This window comes from Xenopus tropicalis, chromosome 10 (assembly GCF_000004195.4).
Source record: "Xenopus tropicalis strain Nigerian chromosome 10, UCB_Xtro_10.0, whole genome shotgun sequence".
In the NCBI taxonomy this organism is placed as follows: Eukaryota; Metazoa; Chordata; class Amphibia; order Anura; family Pipidae; genus Xenopus; species Xenopus tropicalis.
The window spans coordinates 35,271,259-35,298,724 of NC_030686.2; the positions used below are offsets into that span (position 1 = coordinate 35,271,259).

At 42.1% G+C, this 27,466-nt stretch overlaps 1 protein-coding gene across 1 annotated transcript in view; it reads left to right on the forward strand.

The window, feature by feature from the left end:
• Nucleotides 1–17,347, forward strand: part of atp9a (ATPase, class II, type 9A) — a 42,813-nt gene extending 25,466 nt beyond the window's left edge. Inside the window, 14 exon segments of the mRNA NM_203901.1 lie at nt 626–787; nt 2,094–2,186; nt 2,898–2,981; nt 3,413–3,583; nt 4,731–4,829; nt 4,946–5,035; nt 5,456–5,600; nt 5,741–5,805; nt 5,911–6,066; nt 10,332–10,396; nt 11,967–12,075; nt 12,263–12,320; nt 12,831–13,034; nt 13,970–17,347. Of these exon segments, the coding sequence (NP_989232.1) occupies nt 626–787; nt 2,094–2,186; nt 2,898–2,981; nt 3,413–3,583; nt 4,731–4,829; nt 4,946–5,035; nt 5,456–5,600; nt 5,741–5,805; nt 5,911–6,066; nt 10,332–10,396; nt 11,967–12,075; nt 12,263–12,320; nt 12,831–13,034; nt 13,970–14,106 (1,638 nt within the window). The 3' untranslated portion in view covers nt 14,107–17,347.
• The last annotated feature ends 10,119 nt before the right edge of the window (nt 17,348–27,466 follow it).

The following is a 27,466-nucleotide window of genomic DNA, read 5'->3' on the forward strand; positions in this document are numbered from 1 at the left end:
TGTCCCCTTTAGCTCTCCTGTAGGTTTATTATATTCATATTTCATAGGACTGTAAATGAGGCCAGAACATTTTTGTTATAGTTATTCCCCCTCTACAAAGCATGATTTATCAGGAACAGCCCCCTAAGTTTGCTCATAGCCTGTACAGAGAGATACCATAAAACTATGGCAGCATAGGGATTCCCCTGTACTAAGCACAATTCAGCAGGAACAGCCCCCTAAGTTTGCTCATAGCCTGTACAGGGAGAGATATCATATAAATATCATTCACCTTCACACCTCAAACTATAAAAAAAAGTCTTGTGTTGATAAAACAATGAGCAAAATGCATCTCCTTGTAGAGCATCAAGTCAGTAGACTGCACAGTATGGTTGTCCATATTGCTTCACTTCATAGACCCGTTTCAGTTGTTCTTGAACAGCTCTTCCCATCCTGCCTTCTAAGTTCCTGTAATCCCAATATAAATGATACACCAAACATAGATTGTAAGCTCTGTGGTTTAGTGACTGTCCGTGAAGTGCTGATTGTCATATATCTGTCATAAAAATGGAAAATACCATTTGCTCATTAAGATATATAACTTATTTACTCCATATCTTGACCCTGGAAACCTTTTGCATGGCAGGTGGCCCTGGTACAGTGGACAGAAAGCGTGGGGCTCTCATTGGTTGGTCGCGATCAATCCTCTATGCAACTGAGGACACCTAGTGGGCAAATACTGAACTTCTCAATCCTGCAGATCTTTCCATTCACTTATGAAAGCAAGCGCATGGGTATTATTGTCAGAGTAAGTCTGTGTAGACCTTAACCAGTATTGTTACTGTCTGGCACATGTATTACATTTATTCTGTCATCATAAGTCTTAAGTAAAGGGGACGTAGTGGTAATTGTGAAATAATGTGTATTAAGGAAGACTGAAACTATGGGATACAGTGTACAATAAAGCTATTATTATGGGTAAGGATTCTATATATAGGGATGGCCAAACTATTGCTAAAAAGGTGCTTTAATGGTGGGATAGTGAGTACAGTAAGGCCAGATGATGTGGGGGGTTGGTATGGAATAGTGTGCATAGCGAGATTAGATGTATCAGGGAGAACTCCACCCAGAGAATAAAAGATGATTCTAAGCGGCTTTCCAATATACACCAATTACAAGTTTTCCAAGGTTGTAAAGTTTTGTGTCCATCCCTTTCTCTTCCCTGGTCCTGACTCTGAAGGCAGAAGGTTTTTCTAGTAGAAGTCAGTTCTTCTCCAGGTCTGTTAATAGGCTGGCTTTGGCCACATTGTGTCAGGAGTCAGAACCATAATTGCAGAGAATATAAGCAACCAGACAGATACTTCTTTCCTCTGCAAACTGTTGAAAATGGCTAATGTTTATAATGGGAAGTTGCTTAAAATTGCATTTTCTTTCATTAAGTGGGTGGTGTAACCCTTTAAACACATATCGTTGCTGCCACAGAACTAAAAGAAAAAGTGCTGTGAGTCCCCATATTGCAGCTAAATGCGCACCTGTGGTTAACCATCTTCAGCACGCTCATATGCAGCAGGACCATCCGCAATAGAACATGAGAAAGTTCTAACCTCGCTCTGAACCCGCGGGGAGGAAGTGAGTCAGGCAAAGAGACAGTTGATAGAATTATTTATATTGGACGCAGGGCCGTGCGGTTGTGAAGGCCGGTATTATAACACGGGAAGCTCAGATTGCTCACCATTTCCTGCGCTGGGCCCCTTTATACATCTTTTATATGAATAACAAATGATTTGGTTGATTGCATTCATTCATTAAAGGGCATTCGTTAAATCGGCCCATGTTTGTATGGCTGCTATTTTAACCTCTTGTAGACCACAGATATCGGCAAAGCATCACATAACCATGATCTGTGGTCTAAGGGATGTCCATAGGGTGATGGGAGATCATTCAGCCAAAGGTTAGATTAAGGGACAGTGCAGAAGATTCAGCTTCCTAGCCCTTGGTTCTGTGGTCCCATTCTACTGTATAAGTGGGGGGTCCCCATATCCAACTGTAGGAGCTCATCATTATAACATTACACTATAAATGAACATATTCCATGTGCTCTGTCATTTTCTCAGGAGGACTCTACAGGGGAAATTACATTCTACATGAAAGGAGCCGACGTGGTGATGGCCGGCATTGTGCAGTATAATGACTGGCTGGAGGAAGAGGTGAGTAACATGGCCTCCGTATGGCGCAACATTGGCATTTGAAATAATGGAGGCCTCTTCTTATACTCTTCATCTCAAAGGACCAATGGGACAGAGGTCAACAAGTTAGACCTGTGAGTGGCTAATGGCAAATGGTCTTTCAGTCTCTGCAAAGAGAGGACCATGAGTGATTTGACCACAAATGTGGATCTTCATTGGGTCTCAAGGGAAGCAGGATAAGAATCTGAGCGACCAACAGACCAACCAAGGGATCATTATCAAGGGATCATTATAGTTACACCTTTAAGGCAGTGATCAGCTCTGGTGAATTCGTGAAATTAGGGGATCTGATAAGTTCCATGTTTAGGTTTGGGAGCTGAAGCCTAAGGAAGGGAAGCTTGTCAGTTCTAAAGTGACGTTGGAACCCTCTGTAACCTTTAGGTGCCATAACCTGAAGGGAACAACCAGTTGGTTTGACCTAACAGCCACCTCCATCTTAAAGCATGACTTTTTTTTACAACAGGAAGGAAGCAGTTACAGCTACTTCCTTCTTCTTATTATAATACATACCTGAAATAGTTTTCTCCATACTGTAAAAGACATTAACATTTTACAGTACCGTTTCTATTATGGTTTATCTAAAGACATAGTATTCTTTTATGTTTGACTAGAGTGACTCTTTTAAGGTCTTCAAATTAACCTCCCCTCCCCCCCAATTTTTTTGGATTCCAGTGTGGGAATATGGCTCGAGAAGGGTTAAGGGTTCTTGTCGTGGCCAAAAAGTCATTGACTGAGGAGCAATATCAGGATTTTGAGGTGAGTTTCCACCAAATATTCCTACAGTATTATTGATTGGTTATTGAGCTAATACTCAGAATATTTCGTAAGTTTTATATATAAAGCTTGCAACACTCTCTATGGCAAGTCACTGTAGTGTTGCAGCAGTTTTTATTTGTATATATCAGTGGTAGAAACCTCTGCAGAATGCAATGTGCCCCTACAATGGGAGTTTTAGAGATCTTAAAGTGATATTTACACCCTTATGGACTTGGGGTCTTTGGTATAAATGCAAAAAAAATCTCAGTACACTCTCTTGGAGTCACAGGCTCTGGAGATAAAATAGACCACGGGAAGCCATGAGTGATGGAACACCTTTCAATATTGAGTTCTCAATGCTTTATTAAGATATTATCAAATAAATTGTAGAATGGCCGGTCAATCCCTTTGTCACATCTCACATTTCCAAGGCTCGGTATGTTCAGGCAAAGCTGAGTGTCCATGATCGTTCCCTTAAAGTAGCAACAGTGATAGAGAGCTTGGAGATGGAGATGGAGCTTCTGTGCCTAACTGGAGTAGAAGACCAACTGCAAGCGGACGTACGGCCTACCCTTGAGATGCTAAGGAATGCTGGCATGAAGGTATGATGAACACCAATATTGCAGAGTGAATCTCTGCCCTCTCATACTCTTCAGCTGATCTTCATCTTCAGCTTGTGGTGTTACAGCTGTTTGTAAACTAGAACGCTGACACACCAACAGCAGCCAATGATCACAGGTTGAAGTAAAGACCCAATACACTTGCATATAATCATATTACTGAGACAAAGGCATGTTTTCATGAAGGTTGTGTTGAGACTTGGCTATCTATGGATTCTCTGCATCCTTTCCTGATTTCTATGCACTCTCCCCTCTTGCCTCCTCCTTTTGAATACTGAGCCTCCTACTCTTCCTCCAGTCTCTGGGTCATCTTCTCCTCCACATCACTTCTTTTTTTTATGTCCTCTCCACTTCCTCCTTCCCTACCTACTGCCTTTTCCCCTGCCCCTCCACTGATCTCCATGTTATCTTTCCTTTCCACCTTCTCATTAGTTTATCTAGCTGCCCATTACCCCTATGTTCTGTCCCTTTACTGATCTCCGTATGCTTTCTTCCTTCTTCTTCTTCTCCTCTAATCTTGGTACCTTCTTTTCCCTGCCTCCACACCTTCATTGATCTCCATGCCCTATCCCCCATTTTGTCACTTGTTTCCCAATTTCCATGCCCACACTCTCCTCCCCCAACCCCTTGTTTCTACACTAATCTCCATGTTGTCTTTTCTGATCTACTTGCCCACTTACTCTCTCCTTCCTACTCCTTCCCTGATCTACATGCCAACTTCCCCTACCTCTCCTCCTACACTGATCTCTCATCTACTCTTTCTCCTGCTCCATCCCTGATTTATATGCCAATTTCTTACCCTCAGTTCCTTTAATCTTTTTCATGTCTTTCTTCCTTGCACCTTCTTAAGTCTCTGTGCCTCCTCCTACTACACCCTACTACTCACTCACCCTGTGAGTAAGTATTTATAGTTCCATACAGAATCTTATATATTAGCCATGGATACAGGCCATAGATTTGAAAACACAAACACTAAAGGTTTTAAAATGTAGCAGAATTGCAAAATTGCACCAACTCAGCTTCAGCAGTTCAGTGTTGGTTTAAAGCATTTCCTACATACAGTCCTATTGGTGCCTTGTATCTGTGTGTGTTTGTGCTGTTTCACAAGAGTGTTTGTGTTTTGAATCAGGTCTGGATGTTAACAGGAGACAAACTAGAGACGGCTACTTGTACGGCAAAGAATGCACATCTGGTGACAAGGAACCAGGATATTCATGTTTTCCGACCTGTGAGTAATTATCTGAGATCTATTTACAAAATTCCACACTCCAATATTAAATATATTACCAGTTGTAGATTGCATTATCATCTTTTGGTTAAAAAATGTTTCTTCTTTTTCTACAGGTGACAAATCGGGGAGAAGCCCATCTGGAACTAAATGCGTTTCGGAGAAAGCACGACTGTGCCTTAGTTATATCTGGCGATTCCTTGGAGGTATTTAAATGTCCAGAAATATTTATGGAATATAAAGGAAGACACATTAGCTATCTTAATCTGGCGGTGATTGAACAAAAGTTAAACTGCAAAGCTCTGCAGGGGTGGGGCTAGCACATAGGTTTATATGATGTCACAGCTGATCTTGCCATAGGCTCCACCTGTGAGGATTCATGTGAATTCTAAAGCTCCCCTACTAATATGCTTTCTTCTACTCATGCCTTCTGGTCCTAAGGACTCTTTAAAAGTTCAAGAAATCCTTTTTATCAGTGCGTGGGGGGGCTCCAAATAGATCCTAATTTGGGAGACAGTAACTTTGCCAGTAAAGATATTTGTTTTTGATTGGGAGGTGGTATGTAATACCTTCTACAAACCAAAGTGTATGCCTTATAACATGATTTTTATTACCTATCCCACTAGGTATGTCTGAAATATTACGAGTATGAGTTTATGGAGCTTGCGTGCCAGTGTCCCGCTGTTGTGTGCTGTCGCTGTGCCCCCACCCAGAAGGCTCAGATTGTTCGGCTGCTGCAGGAAAGGACAGGAAAACTCACCTGTGCTGTTGGTAAGAAAGGCAACTGCTAACCCCAGTGACTGTTCCATGGCTAGGAGAGATCTGTATCATTCTTGGCACACTGGAAATAAACCTAATGATCCCCAACAACAGAAAGTACTTACTAAGTGCATATCCTATCTGGATTGCAGGAGACGGAGGTAATGATGTGAGCATGATCCAAGAAGCCGACTGTGGAGTTGGAGTTGAAGGAAAGGTAGGTATTTTAGCAAACTTGACATGTTTTTATATTATAGTATGTATAATGGAAGCTGTCAGAATGCCATTAATCTCCACCAAAAACATTTGCTTTGGGTTACAGGAAGGGAAGCAAGCATCTTTAGCTGCCGACTTCTCCGTCACCCAGTTTAAGCATTTGGGCAGGTTGCTAATGGTGCACGGACGTAACAGCTACAAGAGATCAGCAGGACTGAGCCAGTTTGTCATTCACAGGAGCCTGTGCATCAGCACCATGCAGGTTTGTCAATATGGCACCTCCCTCCCATGTGTATAAATACAAATATACAGAGAAGGAATGTTCTGGGCACACAATAAGCTGTACCCTCATACTGTACTGTCTAAGGGAAACAATATGGCACCTCCCTCCCATATGTATAAATACAAATATACAGAGAAGGAATATTCTGGGCACACAATAAGCTGTACCCTCATACTGTACTGTCTAAGGGAAACAATATGGCACCTCCCTCCCATATGTATAAATACAAATATACAGAGAAGGAATGCTCTGGGCACACAATAAGCTGTACCCTCATACTGTAGTGTCTAAGTGAAACAATATGGCACCTCCCTCCCATATGTATAAATACAAATATACAGAGAAGGAATGTTCTAGGCACACAATAAGCTATACCCTCGTACTGTACTGTCTAAGGGAAACAATATGGCACCTCCCTCCCATATGTATAAATACAAATATACAGAGAAGGAATGTTCTAGGCACACAATAAGCTATACCCTCGTACTGTACTGTCTGAGGGAAACAATATGGCACCTCCCTCCCATATGTATAAATACAAATATACAGAGAAGGAATGTTCTGGGCACACAATAAGCTGTACCCTCATACTGTACTGTCTAAGGGAAACAATATGGCACCTCCCTCCCATATGTATAAATACAAATATACAGAGAAGGAATGTTCTGGGCACACAATAAGCTGTACCCTCATACTGTACTGTCTAAGGGAAACAATATGGCACACCCCCACCCATGAGTATAAATACAAACTCACAGATTGTAATGTTCTGGGCACATAATCTGTATTTTTGTATGGTACGCGTAATGAAACACAGTCATTCCCTGAGTCACAGTCTAGTGATTTAAGGGACAGGCTATATCATTTTCTTCCTTTCTCTTTTGTGGCCAATTTAAGATGAAGAAAAAGAATAGGAATGGGTGAGTTTTTGGGGGGTAAGCACTTTACAAATATTCTCCAAACTGCCAAGTTAGTAAACAGAAGGAAACGGCACAATTGAAGTGGTGACAGAAGCTTTATGCGGTGACTCACAGAGTTTAATTGAAGGAAATAACTTTCTTCTTCAAACAATGTCGTACAAGCTAAACAAATCCGCTGGCGCTGAACATTCCAAATAGGTTCCACGTAGCTGATATTAAAAAATAAAACTTTTTTTGTTGACGTTTATTTAAAAAGCTGTCTTTTTGGGAGTAGAAAAGAGCATTTCTTATATCTAGGGCTTTGCCGGGTCATTAGCAATGTACCTTTCTTGAGCCTTGATGTTACTATATAACCGTAAAATAAAACCTACATCTGGTGTTTATAGCGGGTTTCTATCCTTGCTAAACACAGGCAGCAGGACTGGAAAATATATTTGCTGCTGGTTTCACCCTCATAGGGATCATTGAATGTCAGTAGAGGGCGCTCTGGATCCATCAGTGCTCTCATTTATGGCATATGCTCTCCCTATTTTTTTATAAATAGATTTATAATAGATAATAGCATCAAAACATTGGTTTGAGGTTGTCGAAGCGAAGCAGACCATTTTTATTCATCACTACATTTAAATACAGGGTGGGGGGGAGAGAAGGGAATAGCAAGAAGTGCTGTTGGGGGGCGCAGATACTTCCTGTGTCCCCTCTCTCTGCGGGCCCCCAAGCAGCTGCAGGTTTGCTTCCCTCACAATTACATTCATGCTAACTGCAAAAGACAGATCAGAGCTAAATTCTGATTAGCTTCTGTTGGGTGTGAGGTTTAATATCCCTGTGACAGTCTAGAACAGGTTTTTGTTACAAAGCCTCGTTAGGGAATAAAATACCATTGTTGTAGACAGACACACAGACAGACGCACAGATCGGTAGACACACAGAGATAGATAGACACAAAGAGAGGTAGACACACAGAGAGATAGATAGACAGACACACACAGATACTAGACATACAAATGATAGATACAAAGAGAGAGAGACACACAGACACACAGAAGATAGATAGACACAGATGATGATAGATAGATGATAGATAGATAGATAGATAGATAGATAGATAGATAGATAGACACACAGATAGATAGATAGATAGATAGATAGACACACAGATAGATACAAATGATAGATACATAGAGAGAGAGACACAGATAAGTAGACACACAGATAGATAGGTGATAGATAGATACAAAGAGAGGGAGACACACAGATAGATAGATAGATAGATAGACACACAGATAGATGATAGATAGACACACAGATAGATGGATGGATGATAGATAGATAGACAGATAGATAGATAGATAGATAGATAGACATACAAATGATAGATACATAGAGAGAGAGACACACAGATAAGTAGACACACAGATAGATAGGTGATAGATAGATACAAAGAGAGGGAGACACACAGATAAATAGATAGAGAGGGAGATAGATATATAGATACATAGAGAGGGAGATAGATAGATAGATAGATAGATAGATAGATAGATACAAAGAGAGGGAGACACACAGATAGATAGATAGATACACAGATAAGTAGACACACAAATAAATAGATACAAAGAGAGAGAGAGAGAGAGACACACACAGATAGATAGATAGATAGAAATAGAGAGAGAGAGAGACAGATAGACGACAGACAGACAGAAATTGGAAAATGGATGTAAAGGATCTTTGTGTACATTTCAAAAGGCAGCAGGGTCACTTTAAACACGTAGCCTACCAGAGAATGGGCTCTATTCCATTATATAACTGTGGCCCCATCCATCATCTTTACACTATGAATTTCATATTTCAGGCAATTGTTCTGTTCAGCTTTTTATGTTTTGTTTGAAATGCCAAATGCAAAGTTTTCCAGGGCATGAATTATGGCATATTATTCAACGCAGGATATCCAGAATTACTGGTACTATACAATACTTTACACTTCCAGCTTATATTTCCTCTCTGGAGGGTAAACATTAACCCCGGGTCATTGTTGTACTACGCCGGCCCCGTCACCTCATATAAACTCACTGCTATCGTATATACTGCACAGGCAACTGTCTGTTTCTTTTCCTGCCTAAGGCTTATGGGCTGTCAGGGTTTGGGAAGTGGAAGAGGAGATCCCATAGTAGACAGAGGTTAATTGGTTAAGAAACAGGTGGTGATTGAGGGCATAGGTGTAGAAAACCTATTTTTGCCTGTTGATCACTGGTGCACCATAGGGAATGATATTTGACCGTATAACAGCCTTGTGCCTTGTGCCACAGACTTCTAATATCCTTATCATTTACAGTAGGGGGTACATTATCCCTTATAATACATGAGTGATACTCAGAGTTCCCTGTATAACTCAGCCTGCAGCCTTGTGCCTTTATATGGGCACAGAACCCCTCAGTGACTGCTAATATCCTTATCATTTACAGTAGGGGGTACATTATCCCTTATAATACATGAGTGATACTCAGAGTTCCCTGTATAACTCAGCCTGCAGCCTTGTGCCTTTATATGGGCACAGAACCCCTCAGTGACTTCTAATATCCTTATCATTTACAGTAGGGGGTACATTATCCCTTATAATACATGAGTGATACTCAGAGTTCCCTGTATAACTCAGCCTGCAGCCTTGTGCCTTTATATGGGCACAGAACCCCTCAGTGACTGCTAATATCCTTATCATTTACAGTAGGGGGTACATTATCCCTTATAATACATGAGTGATACTCTGAATTCTAAAGCTACCAGGAGCCCACACAGTGGTAATTTAATTAGGAAGTTTATTTTATCTGTAACTCAGTTTTCCCCATTTAAGATAATAATGAAGCCAACCTACTAAGTGTGTACATCAGTAATATGCCCAGAAGGCTGTGACCTATTGCTTTCACGGAAGCAGTTTTTAAAATTCCCTTTAGCATCAGTGTCAGACTTAGCCTTTTAGGGCTTAGCAACAATCCTGACATCTATGGTCTAATCTTTGTACCAGTAGATATAAAATGTAGAGCAGAATGGATCTGTCATACAGTGGGTCCCAGTGGGAGATTTCATGAAATTCAGAAAGGCCAGTCTAACCCTACTTAACATACTGGTGCCCTTTATTAGATTCAGTTTGTTCCTACTGTACAATCTAATCATAAAGGGGCACAATAAGACAATAAGACCTACCCATAACGTTATACGGCGTCACACAAAGAGCCAAACAAACATGTAGTTAGGGAAGGGGACTGGGAAACGTCTACTGTTGCAGACCCATGAGAATCTATGAAGTAATGGCATATGTGATATTTTTTTCAGGCCGTCTTCTCATCTGTATTTTACTTTGCCTCTGTGCCGTTGTACCAAGGGTTCCTTATTATTGGGTGAGTACTTTGATTTTCTGCCACTTCTTTGTGCACATTGTGAGTTCCAGTGGGATTCAGCAGTGGTATTTATTCTGCCTACAGTTTGTCATAGGAGGAAAATATAGAATAAACTTGTAAAGTCCTTTACGCTTTACTCAATACTCTCTCCAAGGAAGGAATGTCTTGTCTTTATTCCAGAAGTGATGCAAAGAAAGAGTAATAAGTCATCATCAAATTGTGTTTTTCTGCCATCCCTTAGTTTGTCCCCTGCTGCCTCCCACTGTGTTCAAAGTAAATTGGGTGAAAGCACCACAAACCTCAAATTTCAGCCAATTTTGACCCGAAAAATTCTTCTACACCTGAATTAGCACTTGAATGTGATTCATCACAATAGTAGGTGGCAGAGCACTATTTAGGGGGTTTAACAATGTATTTGTATGCTTTGGCCAATACCAGTAATCACCCCATGTAGCATAAGCCTACGAGCCAGTGTCTCCTCAGTAACATGTGATAAAGTGGGTGCAACCTATAGGGTGATTATGACCAAGGCATTTAGTCCTTATTCTCACAATGAGTCTGGATTCAGGGTTTTGAGCTGGAAATCAGTCTAAAGACCAACCGTTACATTAGTTTTGTTACTTTGTGAGAAGTTTGTGGAGACCTAAGTGCAAACAATTCCCATATCCCAATAATGCTATTTTCACTTGTGTTACAGGGAAGGAATAAGGAAGCAGTTAGAAGATTAATTGCTTACTATTTTCAATTTCCTTTATTCCACCCTTCCTCGCCGACCCTTTATGTTAGCTTGGTTGAGAGTCCGGCCCCCCACCCTAATGCAGCTCTTTCTAACAGCAGATTTCTGTAAATCTGTGGCCTCATGGGGCCCTGTGCGATCCGAAACGGATGGAGTATTGGTGTGTGGCCAACAACTCCTCTGTCTGACTTAGGCACGATTCCTGCTCTGTGGGAACTGAATCAGGAAGAACAAGTCTATAGCCCGAAACTAGGACTAGTTGTATATTTAGTCTGTTATACAGGGTTGCTAGTCTTGTAAGTGCAGATCATCCACCTACCAACCAAGATTCTGTTAGGTAGTAAAGAACTTGACTGGTAGTAGAGTAAGCAGACAAAGCATGTAGCACAACTTTCATTTAAATGGATTTATATCATTTCTTCACAGCATTGCTAAGTTTCCTTGTTAATTTAGGTGGATGCACTTAAAATCCAACATGACTTAATAACAATGTTATGATTTATGAGTCAGCATTCTGTGTCTAAGGTTTATAGCCAAGACTATCCCCCCAGTACTAAAGCCAAAACTATTTTTGAAGGCATTCAGTTCATGGTCAACACAATCAAGTCTATTAATTGACTGCAGCCCTGTATTCCTAATGAGTTCATGGTGCCCGTCAAAATGTATCACAAAAGATCTATGAGCTATGGTATCTCCATTGTAGGGAGCAGCCAGATCAGTATTGAGTATCCCAAGTTATTGGGGTAAGGATCTACAGATGAAGTCATGGAGGTGGTTACAAAAATAGATTCAGCAAGCAGTCAGTGACTTACTATATTGTTTGTAACCCTGTAGATATTCTACGATCTATACAATGTTCCCAGTATTTTCCCTGGTCTTGGACAAAGATGTGAAATCAGAAGTCGCAATGTTGTATCCCGAACTCTACAAAGACCTACTTAAAGTAAGTGTGTTCCTCTCTTGTATAGAAGATTGTAAACATAGGTGAAGATCTATAAACCAACACTGAATATTGAATTATGTTGAGTAATACGCAGTCGGCCAAGGCCATAGTATGCAAAGCTGGGAACCGGCTGGGACCTGACATTTCTATTGCTGACATTTTTTCCTCTTTCCAAACTCTTTTCCAGGGCCGACCTTTGTCATACAAAACATTTCTCATTTGGGTTTTGATCAGTATCTATCAAGGTAAGCGTGCTTTGAGGTCTAAGGTCTATGGCACATGTGGAATTTTGAATTGGCGGTGCTTGTGGTGGCAGCCAAATATTGATACCTACCCAGGACCACTTCCAGTCTACTTGTTGACATCTTCCACCTGTGATCCAAATGCTTATCAATGGTGCCAGTAGACCAGCAGCTCTTTTCAAGGGATGTGAAGTGATCATGGTTGAGTAGAACCTACAGAATGTGGCATATAGTCCATTAAATATATTTAATCAGATGTTCTCCATCTGGACAGAAATATCTACTGTAGTGGGCCTATTTGCACACACGGAGCATAGGGCAGGCAGAGTATGGCACACACAGACAGTATAGGGCAGACAGCCCCATTTTAATGGGGGTGCAACAGAAGGGGGACGGGGGCACCAGTTTGACAGCACTGCCCCAGAGGCTTTCCTTCACTACAGTAGTCTGTGACGTATGATGACTGAAGAATCATTGGCTATTTGCAATAAGGCATCTATTTTTCCTTTGCAGGAAGTATCATCATGTATGGGGCATTACTTCTGTTTGAGTCAGAGTTTGTCCACATCGTGGCCATTTCCTTCACATCTCTAATACTCACAGAGCTTCTCATGGTGGCCCTGACCATCCAGACATGGCACTGGTTAATGATCGTTGCCGAGCTCCTCAGTCTTTCCTGCTACGTGGCATCTTTGGTCTTCTTACACGAATTCATAGGTAAGTCGGCTTGTTGAGGAATTAGCTGGATTAAAATACATTTCTTTAATACAAAGGTTACATGGAATCAATATACGATAGATCCCCTTTAGCCTCCCTTATATAATTAATGAACTAACTAGAAATGAACTTCTTCTGCATGTATACAATTCATTGAGGCAATCTCCTGTATTTATTTTTTGTACAATAACTTCTTTTCATGTTGATTCAACTGTCACCCTACATCATTGTGGCACTTTGATACAGCATAAGAGGCTGTCAGGATAGATTGGTTTTCAGCCCTGAGGTGGAGGGAACCCAACACAATGTGAATTGTGTATCCTGCTAGGGAAAAGGGGATGTCCTGTCTCTTCCTGACATCAAACGCAATGTGAAAAGGCTATCCTCCCTACATATACTTACTAGTACTTCTCATAGCCTGTGGCCTTTCTACCTTCCGGAATATTCATTGTAGTGTTGCCTGCACTGACGGAAACTGTGTAAATTCTATATTTAATAATAATTTGTCATTTATAAGTTCTTTATATATAAAGTAGGTATATATATATAGCAGGGTGATTGTTATCCTAATGTTTCTATATATCTATAACCTTGTTATGAGCTAAGGGGGCCCAGCCTGAAGGCCAGTTAGGGGGAGATTTGGGGTGAGTACTTATTTGTGCCCTGGGTACCCCTGGAACTATAGCAGGGTGACTGTTACCCCAATGTTTCTATATATCTGTAACCTTGTTATGAGCTAAGGGGGCCCAGCCTGAAGGCCAGTTAGGGGAAGATTTGGGGTGAGTGCTTATTTGTGCCCTGGGTACCCCTGGAACTATAGCAGGGGGACTATTAACCCAATGTTTCTATATATCTATAGCCTTATTATAAGTTAATTATTCCCCCAGTCAAAATGTACACAAAAAGTCTTAAACATTTTATCTTGTCCCCCTTAGATGTCTACTTCATTGCTACATTGTCATTCCTCTGGAAAGTCACCTCAATCACGTTGGTCAGTTGCCTGCCCCTCTATGTTCTCAAGTATCTGAGAAGGAAATTCTCACCTCCCAATTACTCCAAGCTGACATCCTAGACTCTTAACTACCGAAACTCTAATGGAGGGACAGTGAAGAACAATTTGCCAACCTAGTTGGATTGTCATGTGGATTGTGCCGTTAGCCAATATTCGATGCTGCTTTTATGAACAAAAGGGATATTGGGCATTGGAACAGAATGTCAATCGGTGATGAACAATGATTCCTTCTCGGAAGAAAGAAGAGGATCCGGGGCTTTGTCGTAGAAGCTCTGGGGCCAATCAGATCACTGGAGGCATGACTCGTTAGCATTACTTTGTTGTTTCTGGTGTCTGTTCTCCCAGAAAAAGGGAATATTTGTGGAAACTAGAAAGAGATAAAGATTAACACCAAACTATTCTATTACATTTCACAGCCTCCTCTGCAACCCCTTTAAATCTCACAAATCAAAGCCAATGACCATAGTCTGTTGAAGTGCACGGTGGCCTTACAGAGGCAGATATCCCTGGGGCTTACAAATATGGCCACCGGAGGGGAACATTGTGTTTACAGAAATTCAGCAAATTATTTTTTTTTTTCTAATTCCTATCACTGATATTAACATGCAGTAATTTAATTTATTACTATGATGATCAAGGGTAACGCAGTCTACATGCCACTCGACTAAATAGAAATAGATCTCACAAGCATTATGGGATAGTAGCTTTTACTTGAATATCGCTGCAACAGACAACATGGCCGCGTGGTCGTCTGGTCATTCAGCAATAAAGTGCCAGGGGCAGAAGAAATAATCCGCATGTTCTTGTTAGTTTATGTTGTTGGCTTTAAAGAGATTGTGAATATAACTATATTGACAACTTTATAACCTGGGCTAGTAACCCATAGCAACTGATGAGCAGGTAGTTTTTACGGATCTAGTGCAGTTAGACTAAGTAGAGGTTGGTAGATGATTTCACTTAGCAGCTATGGGACTTTGATGGGAGTTAGTAGATCCATATCTGCCCCCCAGGCACCCCAAGATGTGAAGAAATACATGATACACCAAGTCACTTTTATGGGTTGGGCCGGGAAATTTTTTAGACTTTGTAAACATGGAGCTCCATCTACTACTAAGCTATGGTTGGTTAAAAGGAAACTGGGGATAGGCCTGGGTCTTGGGTGGCACAATATAAGGCCACATCTACAATAGAAGGAGCAGTTGAATTGGTACAACCAGGAAGGGGGGTCCATATGAGTCAATGGAAAGGGAAAGCGTAGCCAAACTAGGGTGCATAGTCTCCAGCACAACAAGCTGCCCAGCTCAGGGTACTTTGCTTTCCTGCCAAGTGTCGCAGGGCATCATTGACTCCCTATAGTAGCAGGCAGAAGAGTAAAATCCCCCAATGCTCTGAAAAGACTCTAATATTTGTCAGATGTGAGCTTGTCAGTAAAACCCATACCGTAAAGAAAATTAACCTCTGCTATGCTGAAAAGTAGGCCTGCTCGGCAGTAGGTTTGGGTGCCAAGATACAAACCTTCAGCCATTGGGAGTGGAACACTGTAAAGAACTTAACTGGACTGAAACTCCAATAACTCCAACCAACAGGCCATCGTACAAAAGGTTTTATTCAACTAGCACAAAAGACTATGTGCGTTTCACGCCCTGGGGCATTCAGTCGTAGGCTAAGTGCCCAACGCTTATAAACTTGCCAGTCCTATGATGGGCCGCTCCCCTTGGCTCAAGGTTTGGGACTTGGCATCCAAACCCAACGATTCTGCTGGGGAGTTGCTGCCCATATTGTGGCATGTTTGTCACTAGACTGACAGGGTCATTTGGCCCAAAGCTGGGTCACAGAACAAAAGAGCTATAGAGGGACAATCAAATCCAAATTGTCTTATTGTCTTTGGATGCAACTGTCTGCCACATGCTAAAAAGTTGTTCTAAGGTGAAGTGTCTGTGTATGAATCAAGGCTGGAATTAAAAGTATATTTAATATATAATACTGGCTAATATAATTAAAAGGACAATGGTTGCCCAGATGTAGCAATCCACAGTGACCAATCAGATGTTTGCCTTCCAACAGCTAACCAGTTAATGCTACGTGTTGATTGGTTGCAAAGGGTTACTCAACCTCCCGTAAACTTCACCCCCATGCGTTTATTTCCGCTCCTTCAGGCTAAAGGCAGACTTTGTTCTTTTAAATTTGCTTTTAATGTTTATTGCAGCTTTACCAGGTATGAAACCCAAACTGAACTGGCTGTAAAAAGGTTCCACCGCGGCGCGATAAGAATCTGGAAATTCATGTAAAAGCCTAACCTTTGGCTCTTTATAAATGTATATCAATGCTAAATCATTAATAACATCATTTCCATAGCCTTTGTTTTAAGATATGAAATGTTAATTACCGTGCCCCCTCCCTCTGGTGCAACCTAATGACTCACGCTGTGTCTCACCGCCGGCGTGTCCACTCATTGGCACTGGGTCAGCGGCGTGACTCACTGGCCTGGGTCTGTAGCTTGCAGCAGGGAACTTGCACAACTACACCACTCTCTGGGCACTAAGGGAACCAGCTCTGCACTTTTATGCCAAGTGCCATGTATTTATGTGAAACTGTCTCTTTATTTGTCTCTACTTCATAATAAATTATTTGGAACTGCATTATGAGGTGCCAAAATTAGCGTCCATGGATTTTCTTTTTAATTGTACTTCAAAATGTGATCAATATTGGTGCCATTTTCCCCACTCCATTTAAACAAAGCCTTCCTTTGTAACAGGGCTTATTACTGTAATATTAACTCTGCCTCTATTGATTCGGCTGTTGCGCTACGATCGCCCGCCATGGTCGTTAGGGCAGCATTATTAGGGCAACTCCAGAGTCACATGATTGTTTCCATCTTCCGCTTTATTCCTGTTTAATGTCTGATTCTTTAGATATTCATGGGCCGCTGTTTTAATGGGGGCTTGTGAATCCAAATAACCAAATTCAAATAGGAAAATGATATTCTTCATTGTGGATTTTATGTTCTGGTTCTGAATGGAAGGAAAGGGAAGGCGGGATGCGATTTCCATAATACCCTTGGCATTCAATTAAGTACAATAAAAAAACAAAAGCATGAAACACTTGCACCCCCATTCTAATTATTGGGGCTTGGACGTAAATTCTGGCTCCCTGCTTTCAGATCTGTATTGTTTAGATGATGATGATGTATATATCGGACGCCAATATGAATATTGTTTATTTATTGTCCTGTGCTGTAACATACTCAGCCTGTCTGACAGTCGGAAAAGAGATTTGCAGAAGATTAAAGTGACTTTATGCAGTTTGGTGTTTGGTTCTTATTGGCGCAACTCGTTTAGTCTCCGGGTCAGGTCTCCTCCCATAAAGGTTACTTATATGCCAGGATATGGGCTCATAGGTATCCTTACACACACTCCCTCCATCGCACAGGTACTCTTTGCTTCACATCTATAGAACCAATAACAGCAGGTAACAGGAACAGAGTTTAACATAGATACAAATGCTGTATTGTATTTACTGTACTGACTGTACCAGCCCAGAGGTTCAACAGCCCTATAACTGTAATGATCAAGGCCTTCAAAGTAGTCCCCGACCTCAGTAGGCCGTCATTTGTGTGCCAATGGCACTGCACATGCTCAGTGGGCTCTGGGCTGCTGCTAAAAAGCTGTGCTAAGGGCTCATGGGAATCAACCATTAGGTTACAGCTGTCATAGGAGCTGATGCTACAGGGCTGGTTATTAAATATTGATGCAGACTGCACTGATTTCTATGCTGCTATGAAATGTGACTCTGAACTAATTATTAATCAGTTCTGTATTGTAAATGTTATACTGTAAATATACAGTATATTGTGAGTCAGTCCCTAAGCTCAGGTAAGTGACAGCAGCACAGAGCATGTGGAAAGAAGATAGGGGGCTACTGGGGCATCTCTGGAGACACAGATCTTCCTTGCTAAAGGCTACCATAAAATGTTCCATTTAAGCCTAGCTTTAGTTCTCGTTTAAGCACAGGATGAAACATATATAGACAAGGTAACCTAAACCTAAGGGCTGCTGTAGGTACCCAGGGGTTTAGCATCTATATATGTCGATGCCGATATATATATATATATCTATATATGCCTTTAACCTGGAGGCATATCAAATCTATATCCTGTATGGCTAAATAGCATGCTGTGGGCTGCACTTCTGATTTCTCTGTAGCCCTGCAGTGTGCATTTCAATACTCTTTAGTGGGCATATACAAATAGCACTAAATAAATATGGATATACACACACACGTGGATTTCATGATGTGCGGTTTTATAACGAGTCGCCCCTTTAAAACCACTTTCTGGTGCCACATGGTTCAGGTATTTTCTATGGGACTTTAGACAGCAAAGGCATGTAGTTGCATGGGTTAAAATATAATGGGACTGATACAAAAATCTGATTTGTAAACTAAATGAAAGATTTGCATGCAATACAACATGCCTGTCAGAAGGCTGCATGCTGCGTCTTTATCCGTCCGGTTCTATTATTTTGCTTCTGTAGTAATCTCCTTAGGACCCAAGACCCTAACCTAGTGCAACCTCTATAGTTACTCCTCTTCTGAGTTACTCCTGATCTGAGCTCCGGCCACTAGATGGCGCTTGGCCATCAGTACATGGGAATTTATAGCTTGACTTTTCTAACCAGAACACCCCAGAGTTCCCAAGTCACCCAGACCTGCTTCCAGCGCTTGCGTTTCATCTGACCAGCCCTGCACATTCTGCTTCATGAATTATAGCAAAACCGCTGCAGACTGAGCCGTAAGCGAAGTCGTGTCACTGGCATATACGTTAGTGCCACGGCATCTCACCCCACTGTGGATTTTTGTAATTCTGCTGAAAATGTTTGTAAAACTGCACCATTTGTATGTGACTGTAAGAAGCACAGAAATGAGTCTGTCACCATAAGAAATAAGGATGCACAGTGTTGTTTAAAGGGGAAGTATAACACAAAAGTCATTTGCAATTGTTGTTGGGTGTATTGTATGAGTGTATGTGCATGATACTTCCCTGGTTTATAGTAAACAGCATTCTGCTGCAACCAGAGGACTTCCCTCCTTCCTGGCAGCCATCGCTGTGTGTGATAGGGACCTTAGATTGTAAGCTCCTCTGGTGCAGGGACTAATAGGAATAATAAACAGTCTCTGCAAATGCCTGTGCTTTAATACTAAAGGATAACTGTAAGATATAAAGTCAGGCCAGAAAGTGTATGATTGTTAAACCTGAAGGCAAATCCTGGAGATTAGCTCCATGCACTTGGCAGAACAGCTCAGGAGTGAGTAAATCCAACATATGAGATGATCCAATGTGTAACTGTACTACAGCCAGAGCACTGGCTTTCACCTTTGCTTGGGTCAGGCAGACATTGCTCACTGCTATTCTTATTATTATCATGTATTTATAAAGCGCCAACATATTCCACAGAGCTGTATACTAAATGGGTGGATACACTGAACATACAGATTACATACAAATACAAGCAAAAACCTATACAAAAGGTAGGGAGGACCCTGCCCAAAAAAAGCTTACACTCTAAAAATGGGGACAGATGGTTATTAAATACATGGAACTTATATTATTATTACAAATCTAGATATGGAACAATGCAAATCCACACCCAATTCCTGCAGAAGCACCAAAAGCAGTGATGCTTTAGTCTGACACCCCATTAAATTCCAGGATCTAGGGTTTAATAATACTTAATGCAGATCCCTGAGCTTCTGGTATGGGATGGGGTATCTACAAGCTAACTTCACTTTACTCTCCTGCTCAAGTCTATTGTGGTCAGTGGATATTTTGACATATACATATTCATGACTTGGGGCAGTAGCGCCCCCTGTAACCCCTTCCTGAGGAACTAGGTAGAATAAAATGGGGAGAGAGAAGGCATAGTATAAGAGGAGGAGTGACAGAGGAAAGCACAAGGTAAAAGTGGGTTACCCTTTCAAAGAGACAAATGGGGAGCAGATAGAGATATAGAATGGGAGTGAAGAGCGGGGACGGGGGAGAGTAAGGTCAAACAGCTGGAGGAGAATAGAAAAGGAAAGGGGAGATGGGGATGAGAAACAAAGGGAGAGGGGAGAAGGGAAAGGGGGTTAGAGAACAGAGAGACAAATGGAGAAAATATGAGACACACGGAAGAGGAAAGAAGAGAGAAGATGAGGGAGAGTAAGGCCAAATAGCTGGGGAGAAGGGGGTTAGAAAGACAGAAATATAGAAGGCCAAACAGTTGAGGATAATAGAAGAGGAAAGGAGACCGGATAAAAGATAGGGGAGAGGATAAGGGAAAGGGGTTTAAGGTTGAGAGAGATAAATGGGGAAGGGAGGAGAAATATAGAAGGGGAGAGACAAAGGAGGATTAAGGAGAGTAAGGCCAAACGATGAGAAAAATAGAAAAAAGTAGGATAAGAGTGGACAGGACAAGCATAGGAGAGAATAAAAGAGGACGAGAGCTAAGGAAGCAGGCAAGGAGAGAGAAAGTATAGGAGATGAAGGGAAGAGAGAAAGAGTGAAAGAATGGTTAGCAGTCTCTAAATCTCAGATTACATAGTGGGACCCCTTCCCTTTCCATAGGGAATCAGAAAGCCAAAGGTATTGCCAGCGCCTCCCACATGCTAAGCCCATTATGCTCCATCTGTCAAACTATTATTTGCAGACAGTTTGTAAGGGAACAGGCAGCAGACACAGGAGTCATCTCTGTAGGATGATGATTAATAGGGAGAAAATGAGGTTTATTTTGGGATTCCTCCTCTCGTCTGAAGCCCCGCTGTCTCCTGGCACTGCCAGAACTTGCAGGGATCTGATGGGTGGTTCCTGCATTCCTGTAGGGCAGGTGTAGCCTCACGTGGGTGCTTGCCGTGCCCCCGGGCACACTAAGCATTGTGGGACACGAGAAGCGTAAAGGCGACACGTGGTGCCATAGTAGTGGAGGCTGAAAACAAACATAGAAATCAAGTTCAACCCTTTGCTCCAATATGTTCTGTTTAGCTTCCAGCTGATCAATAAAAGCAACACCCGGCACCCCCAGCTCCAAGAAGGTGCTGGTTAGAGAAACAAAGGGATTGATATTTTCACTTAACACCGCCGGCGGCGCCGGGGCCCAACTCACAGATAAGCCGAGGGGTATTAAGTGCACCTTTTCTTTGCCTGAGACATTTCCAGGAATCGTTTGTTCCCTTTTCTTTCCACATAAAAATGCAGCGTTGCAGCTCTCTCGATTCCAGGGAAATAAGTATCCATAAAGTGAGAATCCGGGATTTTCCTGATTTCTGAGGTCATAAAAGTTTGAAGTCTCGTTGACAAAATAGATGGATTTCCAAAGCAGCATTAAATGGGGTTAGTTTCCCTTAAAATGAGCTGTTAGTATGGGGAAAGCTGTTGGTTTTTTATTGGATAATTGGGTTGCTAGGGACTATTTATACTAGCTACCAGGCAGGGGTATAAATGGCAACAAATTAATGGGAAAGTGACATTGGCTCTGCTAAACGCTCTAAATATTAGATTGTATGGTACGCTCCTAATTCTGTCTTGTTGCTAAGGCCAGTCATCCCAGCAACCAGAGAGCTAGGGGGCCCATTTACAAATGGCAGGGTGCAAAATTCCATGTTTTATACACTCTTCATCTTGCCCATGGGTTCTGTACTCCAGAATGGGCCGGCACCTTCCCCATGAATTAAGAGGTGAGAGAGTTTGGTAGGTTGGGGGGTAGTTCAAAAGTGTCCCCTTTAATGGCCATTAGATTGCCCACAAGTAGGAGTGGCAATGGGAGCAAGGTGCTACCCCCCAGGTCTGCCTTGCACCCAGCTGTGTTGTGCTCTTCACCTTTAGTATGATATAGAGATTAATATTCTGATTTGCAATTTGCAATTGGTCTTCATTTTTTATTATCTGTGTTTTTTAAATCATTTAACTTTTTGTTCAGCAGCTCTCCAGTACTTTCAGCAGTTATCTGGTTGCTAGGGTCCAATTTAACCTGACAACCAGGCAGTGGTTTGAAAGAGAGACAGGCATATGAATAGAGGAGGGCCAGAAAAACAGAAAAATAAATAATAAAAAGTAGCAATAAAATAGGAGCCTCACAGAGGAATAGCCTTTTGCCTGCTGGGCTTAGTGACCCCCATTTAAAAGCTGGAAAGAGTCAGTAGTAGAAAAAGGCAAATAATTCAAAATCTATTACAAATTCAAAAATGAAGACCAATTAAAGGTTGCTAACAATAGGCCATTCTCTAACACAATACATGTTAACCGTAAGGTGAACCACCTTAACCAACTACAGAAACCGATAGGTGCATTGGCCCTAACTGCACCCCTTAGTTCTCCTGCACCTGATGCAATGATAAATTATCCCTTATTTCTGTATTGTTATTACAGACCACGGGTCGATTCAAGCCCTGTCTAGTGAACAAATGCCAGGTTGCTAAGTTCAGTAAGCCTGGCAACCAGGAAAATGCAGGAAAAAAGAATTAAAACACAAAATGAAATTGGTCTAAATCATAATAAAAGTTAACTGTGAGCACAACATCCCATTTAAATAATAATCTTTGTAAAGTTCTGCCCCCCCCCCATTATCTGACCCTGACCTGGGCTAACACCATGTTCCTGGCTAGTTCTGCTCCATAAAATGCATTGATTTGTCTCTGCTAAATGATAAATATGAGGATAGGCGCTTGCTCAGGTCAGAGGCCCCTCACCGGGGAGAATATATCATCAAAATTGTTACTGACCAACATTACTGAGACCCATTCAGCTTCATCTTTTATACAATCCTTATTAATTTTGCAGCATGGAATGAATTTGCTCTATCACAATGACTGATCCCTTCCTGACAATCACTTCCCATCCTCAATTCCAAGCCTCTGCCATCTGGGGAGGGGGGGGGGGTGGCTGTCTAAATCTGCATTTATGGTCATGTATTTAATGGGAAACACTTTCCCCTGTCTCTGCCCCTATATATTAGGTACCTATCTAGTGCTACCAACCCCTATTTCTGTAGGGAAATGAGAGCAGAGCAGGCAGTAACCCTTCCAACACTTTCCCCTGTCTCTGTCCCTATATATTAGGTACCTATCTAGTGCTACCAACCCCTATTTCTGTAGGGAAATGAGAGCAGAGCAGGCAGTAACCCTTCCAACACTTTCCCCTGTCTCTGTCCCAATATATTATAGTTCTTCTGCTCCATCATCCCCTTCAGGAAATCTGCAACAAGGCATAGACTCTACATAGGACTGAGGCTGCTTTTGTCCAGTTGTCAAGTTCTTTATCAGGGCCATCTAGTTAACTGCCCTATTCTAGGCTAGATGCTGACCACAATGACAAATTCCCATAATTCTTAGTGTAACAGGCTGACCTTTGAAGCCAAACCATTACTACTATGAAGGCCCTGGTAGGAGTGTGATATTTATAGCATTAGTAGAGTTGCTACAGGAAGGCAAGTTAAATATAATATATATTATAAAATGAAGTGCTGGAAAATAAGAGGGTATCCCCAGCCCAAGAACTCCACTTTATTTTCCTTTTCCCTTCCTCCTTTTTTCCCCAGTTATTTTCCATTGCTTATAAATCCCTCCTTTAGAGGGTCTGTTCCAGTGTCGGAGGCTGAAACCTGACTCTTGATTTGACTCGGTGCGACTCAGTAGTTCTGCTCGGGGGGTGAGCTCAACACTTGCAGTTAAATGGAGTTTTGAGGGTGAGCCGCCCACCAGTCCTACCTAATCCCTGTATAAATATTTATGCTCAGAGAATACAACTATATGTTGCCCAAAGTAATGGAACCTGAGTAAAAACAGCACAGCCTGTGTGTTTATAATATAAGCCCCTTTATTGCCCTTTTTTTCACCTTCCTTAACAATTTTTTGCCGGTGGATGAAGAATTGTTATTCACCTTAATTAATATATCAATTCAATGATATGGGGTAATTATGAGTTTAATTCATTGGTAGTAAATAGAACAAGAAGTTTATATGTTTCCTGCAGTCATTTACCTGTTTCCTGTTCCTGTCTATTACTTCCTGATTCTGAAAGGTAAGAACTGCAATTCAGGTGCCCCCCTCTAGAGGCAGCAAAGAGACCCCTGCACTGCTAAGGAACACCTGCCATTTTAAAAGCTGTTTTAATCTTGAAGTTCAGCTCTTACCAGGTAAGAAAGCAAAATGTACTGTCCTGCCTCTCGTAGCCCCAGCAGTGTGTTTAAATTAAGGAAAGCGGCATTGTGGGCAGGGCAGCGTGGGCAGGGCAGGGTTGACCATGCACTTCCGCCCTTAGGAGGTGGCACAGGATTGTCGAGATTATTGTACATTAGGGCACAGTAGTAAATCCATCCACTGGAAACCAAAGAGTAATACATATACTATCATCAGTATGGCAGCTTCCTTTCCCATACGCAGCACAGACTGCTTGTATTGTACATAATGGGGTTACCCAAATTGAACCTTGTTGCCATCCAGGGGTTAAATATACTCCCTTTACCTGCAATGCACGGATTCCAGCGATGCACCCAGCTGCAAAACTTTAAAACCTTTAAACCTGCATTTTTACCACCTGAAAGGGCGGGCGCATCCAGTCAGGAGTTCTTTGGGGAACAAGAAAGGGACGCGACCAGTTATGAACTGGCCCCTACGGGCAAATGAGACGAGACCATGGATAGGTGGGTGGGTGATTGTCTCCCTGCCTTTGTGTAAAAGGGTTGGGGGCAAAGCTGTCTTTAGGGGGGATTCAAATAGGTGCTGAACACCCTAGGTGCTACCCATGTGTGCCCAGCAGAATATTAGTTGTTGGTAGAAAGGCCAGGTAGCAGAAGGTATAAAAGCAAGATGGAGAAAAAAGGGCACAATGGGGGCAGTAGAGTAAGATGTTAGCCATTGGGCAAGCATAGCACATTATATCTGTCTTGCCACCCTATTCAGCAACATGGAGACAGTGGGGCGGGATGGAGACAGTGTAGCAGGTTGTACACAATAGGACATGATTTAGATAGTAGGGCAAGATGGTAGCCATTGGGCAAGCATAGCACATTATATCAGTCTTGCCACCCTATTCAGCAACATGGAGACAGTGGGGCGGGATGAAGACAGTGTAGCAGGTTGGACACAATAGGACATGATTTAGATAGTAGGGCAAGATGGTAGCCATTGGGCAAGCATAGCACATTATATCAGTCTTGCCACCCTATTCAGCAACATGGAGACAGTGGGGCGGGATGGAGACAGTGTAGCAGGTTGGAGACAATAGGACATGATTTAGATAGTAGGGCAAGATGGTAGCCATTGGGCAAGCATAGCACATTATATCAGTCTTGCCACCCTGTTCAGCAACATGGAGACAGTGGGGCGGGATGGAGACAGTGTAGCAGGTTGTACACAATAGGAAATGATTTAGATAGTAGGGCAAGATGGTAGCCATTGGGCAAGCATAGCACATTATATCAGTCTTGCCACCCTGTTTAGCAACATGGAGAGAGTGTAGCAGGTTGGAGACAATAGGACATGATGTAGATAGCAGGGCAAGATGGTAGCCATTGGGTTGGCATAACACACTGCACTACTGTTGCCCACCCTTTGTAGCAGGATGGAGACCGTAGGGCTTTAATGGAGCCAGTAGGGCAATATGTATCTATTGTGAGCGCATAACTCATTATTAGAGATGAGCGAATCTGTCCTGTTTCGCTTTGCTGAAAAATTTGCAAATCTTTTGAAAGATTCGCGAAACGGCGAAAATGTCACGGGGCAAAAAAAAAAAATTGTCGCCCGCAACTATTCTTTTGACGCGCAACTATTTTTTTGCCGACCACGACTATTCTTTTGACTCGTGACTATTCTTTTGAAGACTATTCTTGAGACAATTTTTGGACGCGCAACTATTCTTGCGACAATTTTTGGACACGCAGCAAATTTTTCCGCTGCAATTTTTTTTAATGGCGAAACACGGAAATTCGCCGCGAATCCATGCCTGCCGAAACATTTCCCCCATCACTACTCATTATCTCACAGTTGCCCGACCTGTAGAAGCAAGATGGGAGCAGCAGCGCAGCAAAGTAGTGACTGGGTCAAAATAACACATGTCGCTCACCCTTTGGAGCAGGATGGACAGCAGGGCACGATATATCATACAAAATGCTTGTAACAACTTTCCTATTATTCTTTTTGAACATGTCACATAGTATAACCGAATTACGGCTGATTCCATTGGTTGCCTTTAAGAATGTGTTTTCTTTCACGCAGTATAGGGCCCAAGCCTGGATAGGCCATTTTGGAAATGTTCCCGGACACAATATTACACGCCGTATAAGACCTCTGGGGTGGAAAGACAGAGCCAGTGGAGGTGATTTATGGCGCTGTGAAAACCCCTACTATTTCAGGGAAACATTCGCAGTGTGTGTTTGTGCGCTGGGTATTTTTTAATAGAGTCATTAAATGACTTTAAGCATATAAATGTTCCCACTCGCTTTATATCAAACGCTATATATCTTTCAGCACCTTGGGGTTACCTTGCAGAGCTGCGCAGCCCGAGTACATCTGGATCCACTGTAACACCGGCATATAATAGTGCTTTCTTCAGGCAAAACCGTGCAGGGTTAAGGGGACTTTTCATACCTCGTGTGCTCCATGCACTTAATCCCTTAGCTCTGGGGTGGTTGCTGGGCTTTTATAGCTCAGAAATGAAAGTTTTAATGTCAAGCACCTTTACTTTCTAAATCCAAACTCCATAAAGCCTCAGGCCTAAAGGAGAAGTCTGCCTGTGACTTGGTTAAGCTCTGATATTGGGGGAGTCTGGTTTGCATGCTAATTTGGATCCCTGCCTTAGTTTAAAGAGTAGCAGCACTAAATGTCCCCCTCTTTTGCCACAGTGGCACAGATCCTATCTGATCCCCATTGTAAGCAGCAGTCCTGCCCTGCTTTATGGCTGAGATTCTAGCTATCTGTATAACAGAGCATTCTGTCACAGTGGCACAGATCCTATCTGATACCCATTGTAAGCAGCAGTCCTGCCCTGCTTTATGGCTGAGATTCTAGCTATCTGTATAACAGAGCATTCTGTAACAGTGGCACAGATCCTATCTGATACCCATTGTAAGCAGCAGTCCTACCCTGCTTTATGGCTGAGATTCTAGCTATCTGTATAACAGATCATTCAATGAATTTTGGTGAAAAAGATGTTAACGTTGGGAAAGCCAATTAGAATGCTCCTATACTTCTGATACAATTTTTCTACAAACACGGAAGGGATCAAGAAAGGGGCTGTCTGAATTAGGATGGTTTATATGAATAGGGTAAACAGGACAGAGACAAGACAAAAGTATTGGAAGGGTTACTGCCTGCTCTGCTCTCATTTCCCTACAGAAATAGGGGTTGGTAGCACTAGATAGGTACCTAATATATAGGGACAGAGACAGGGGAA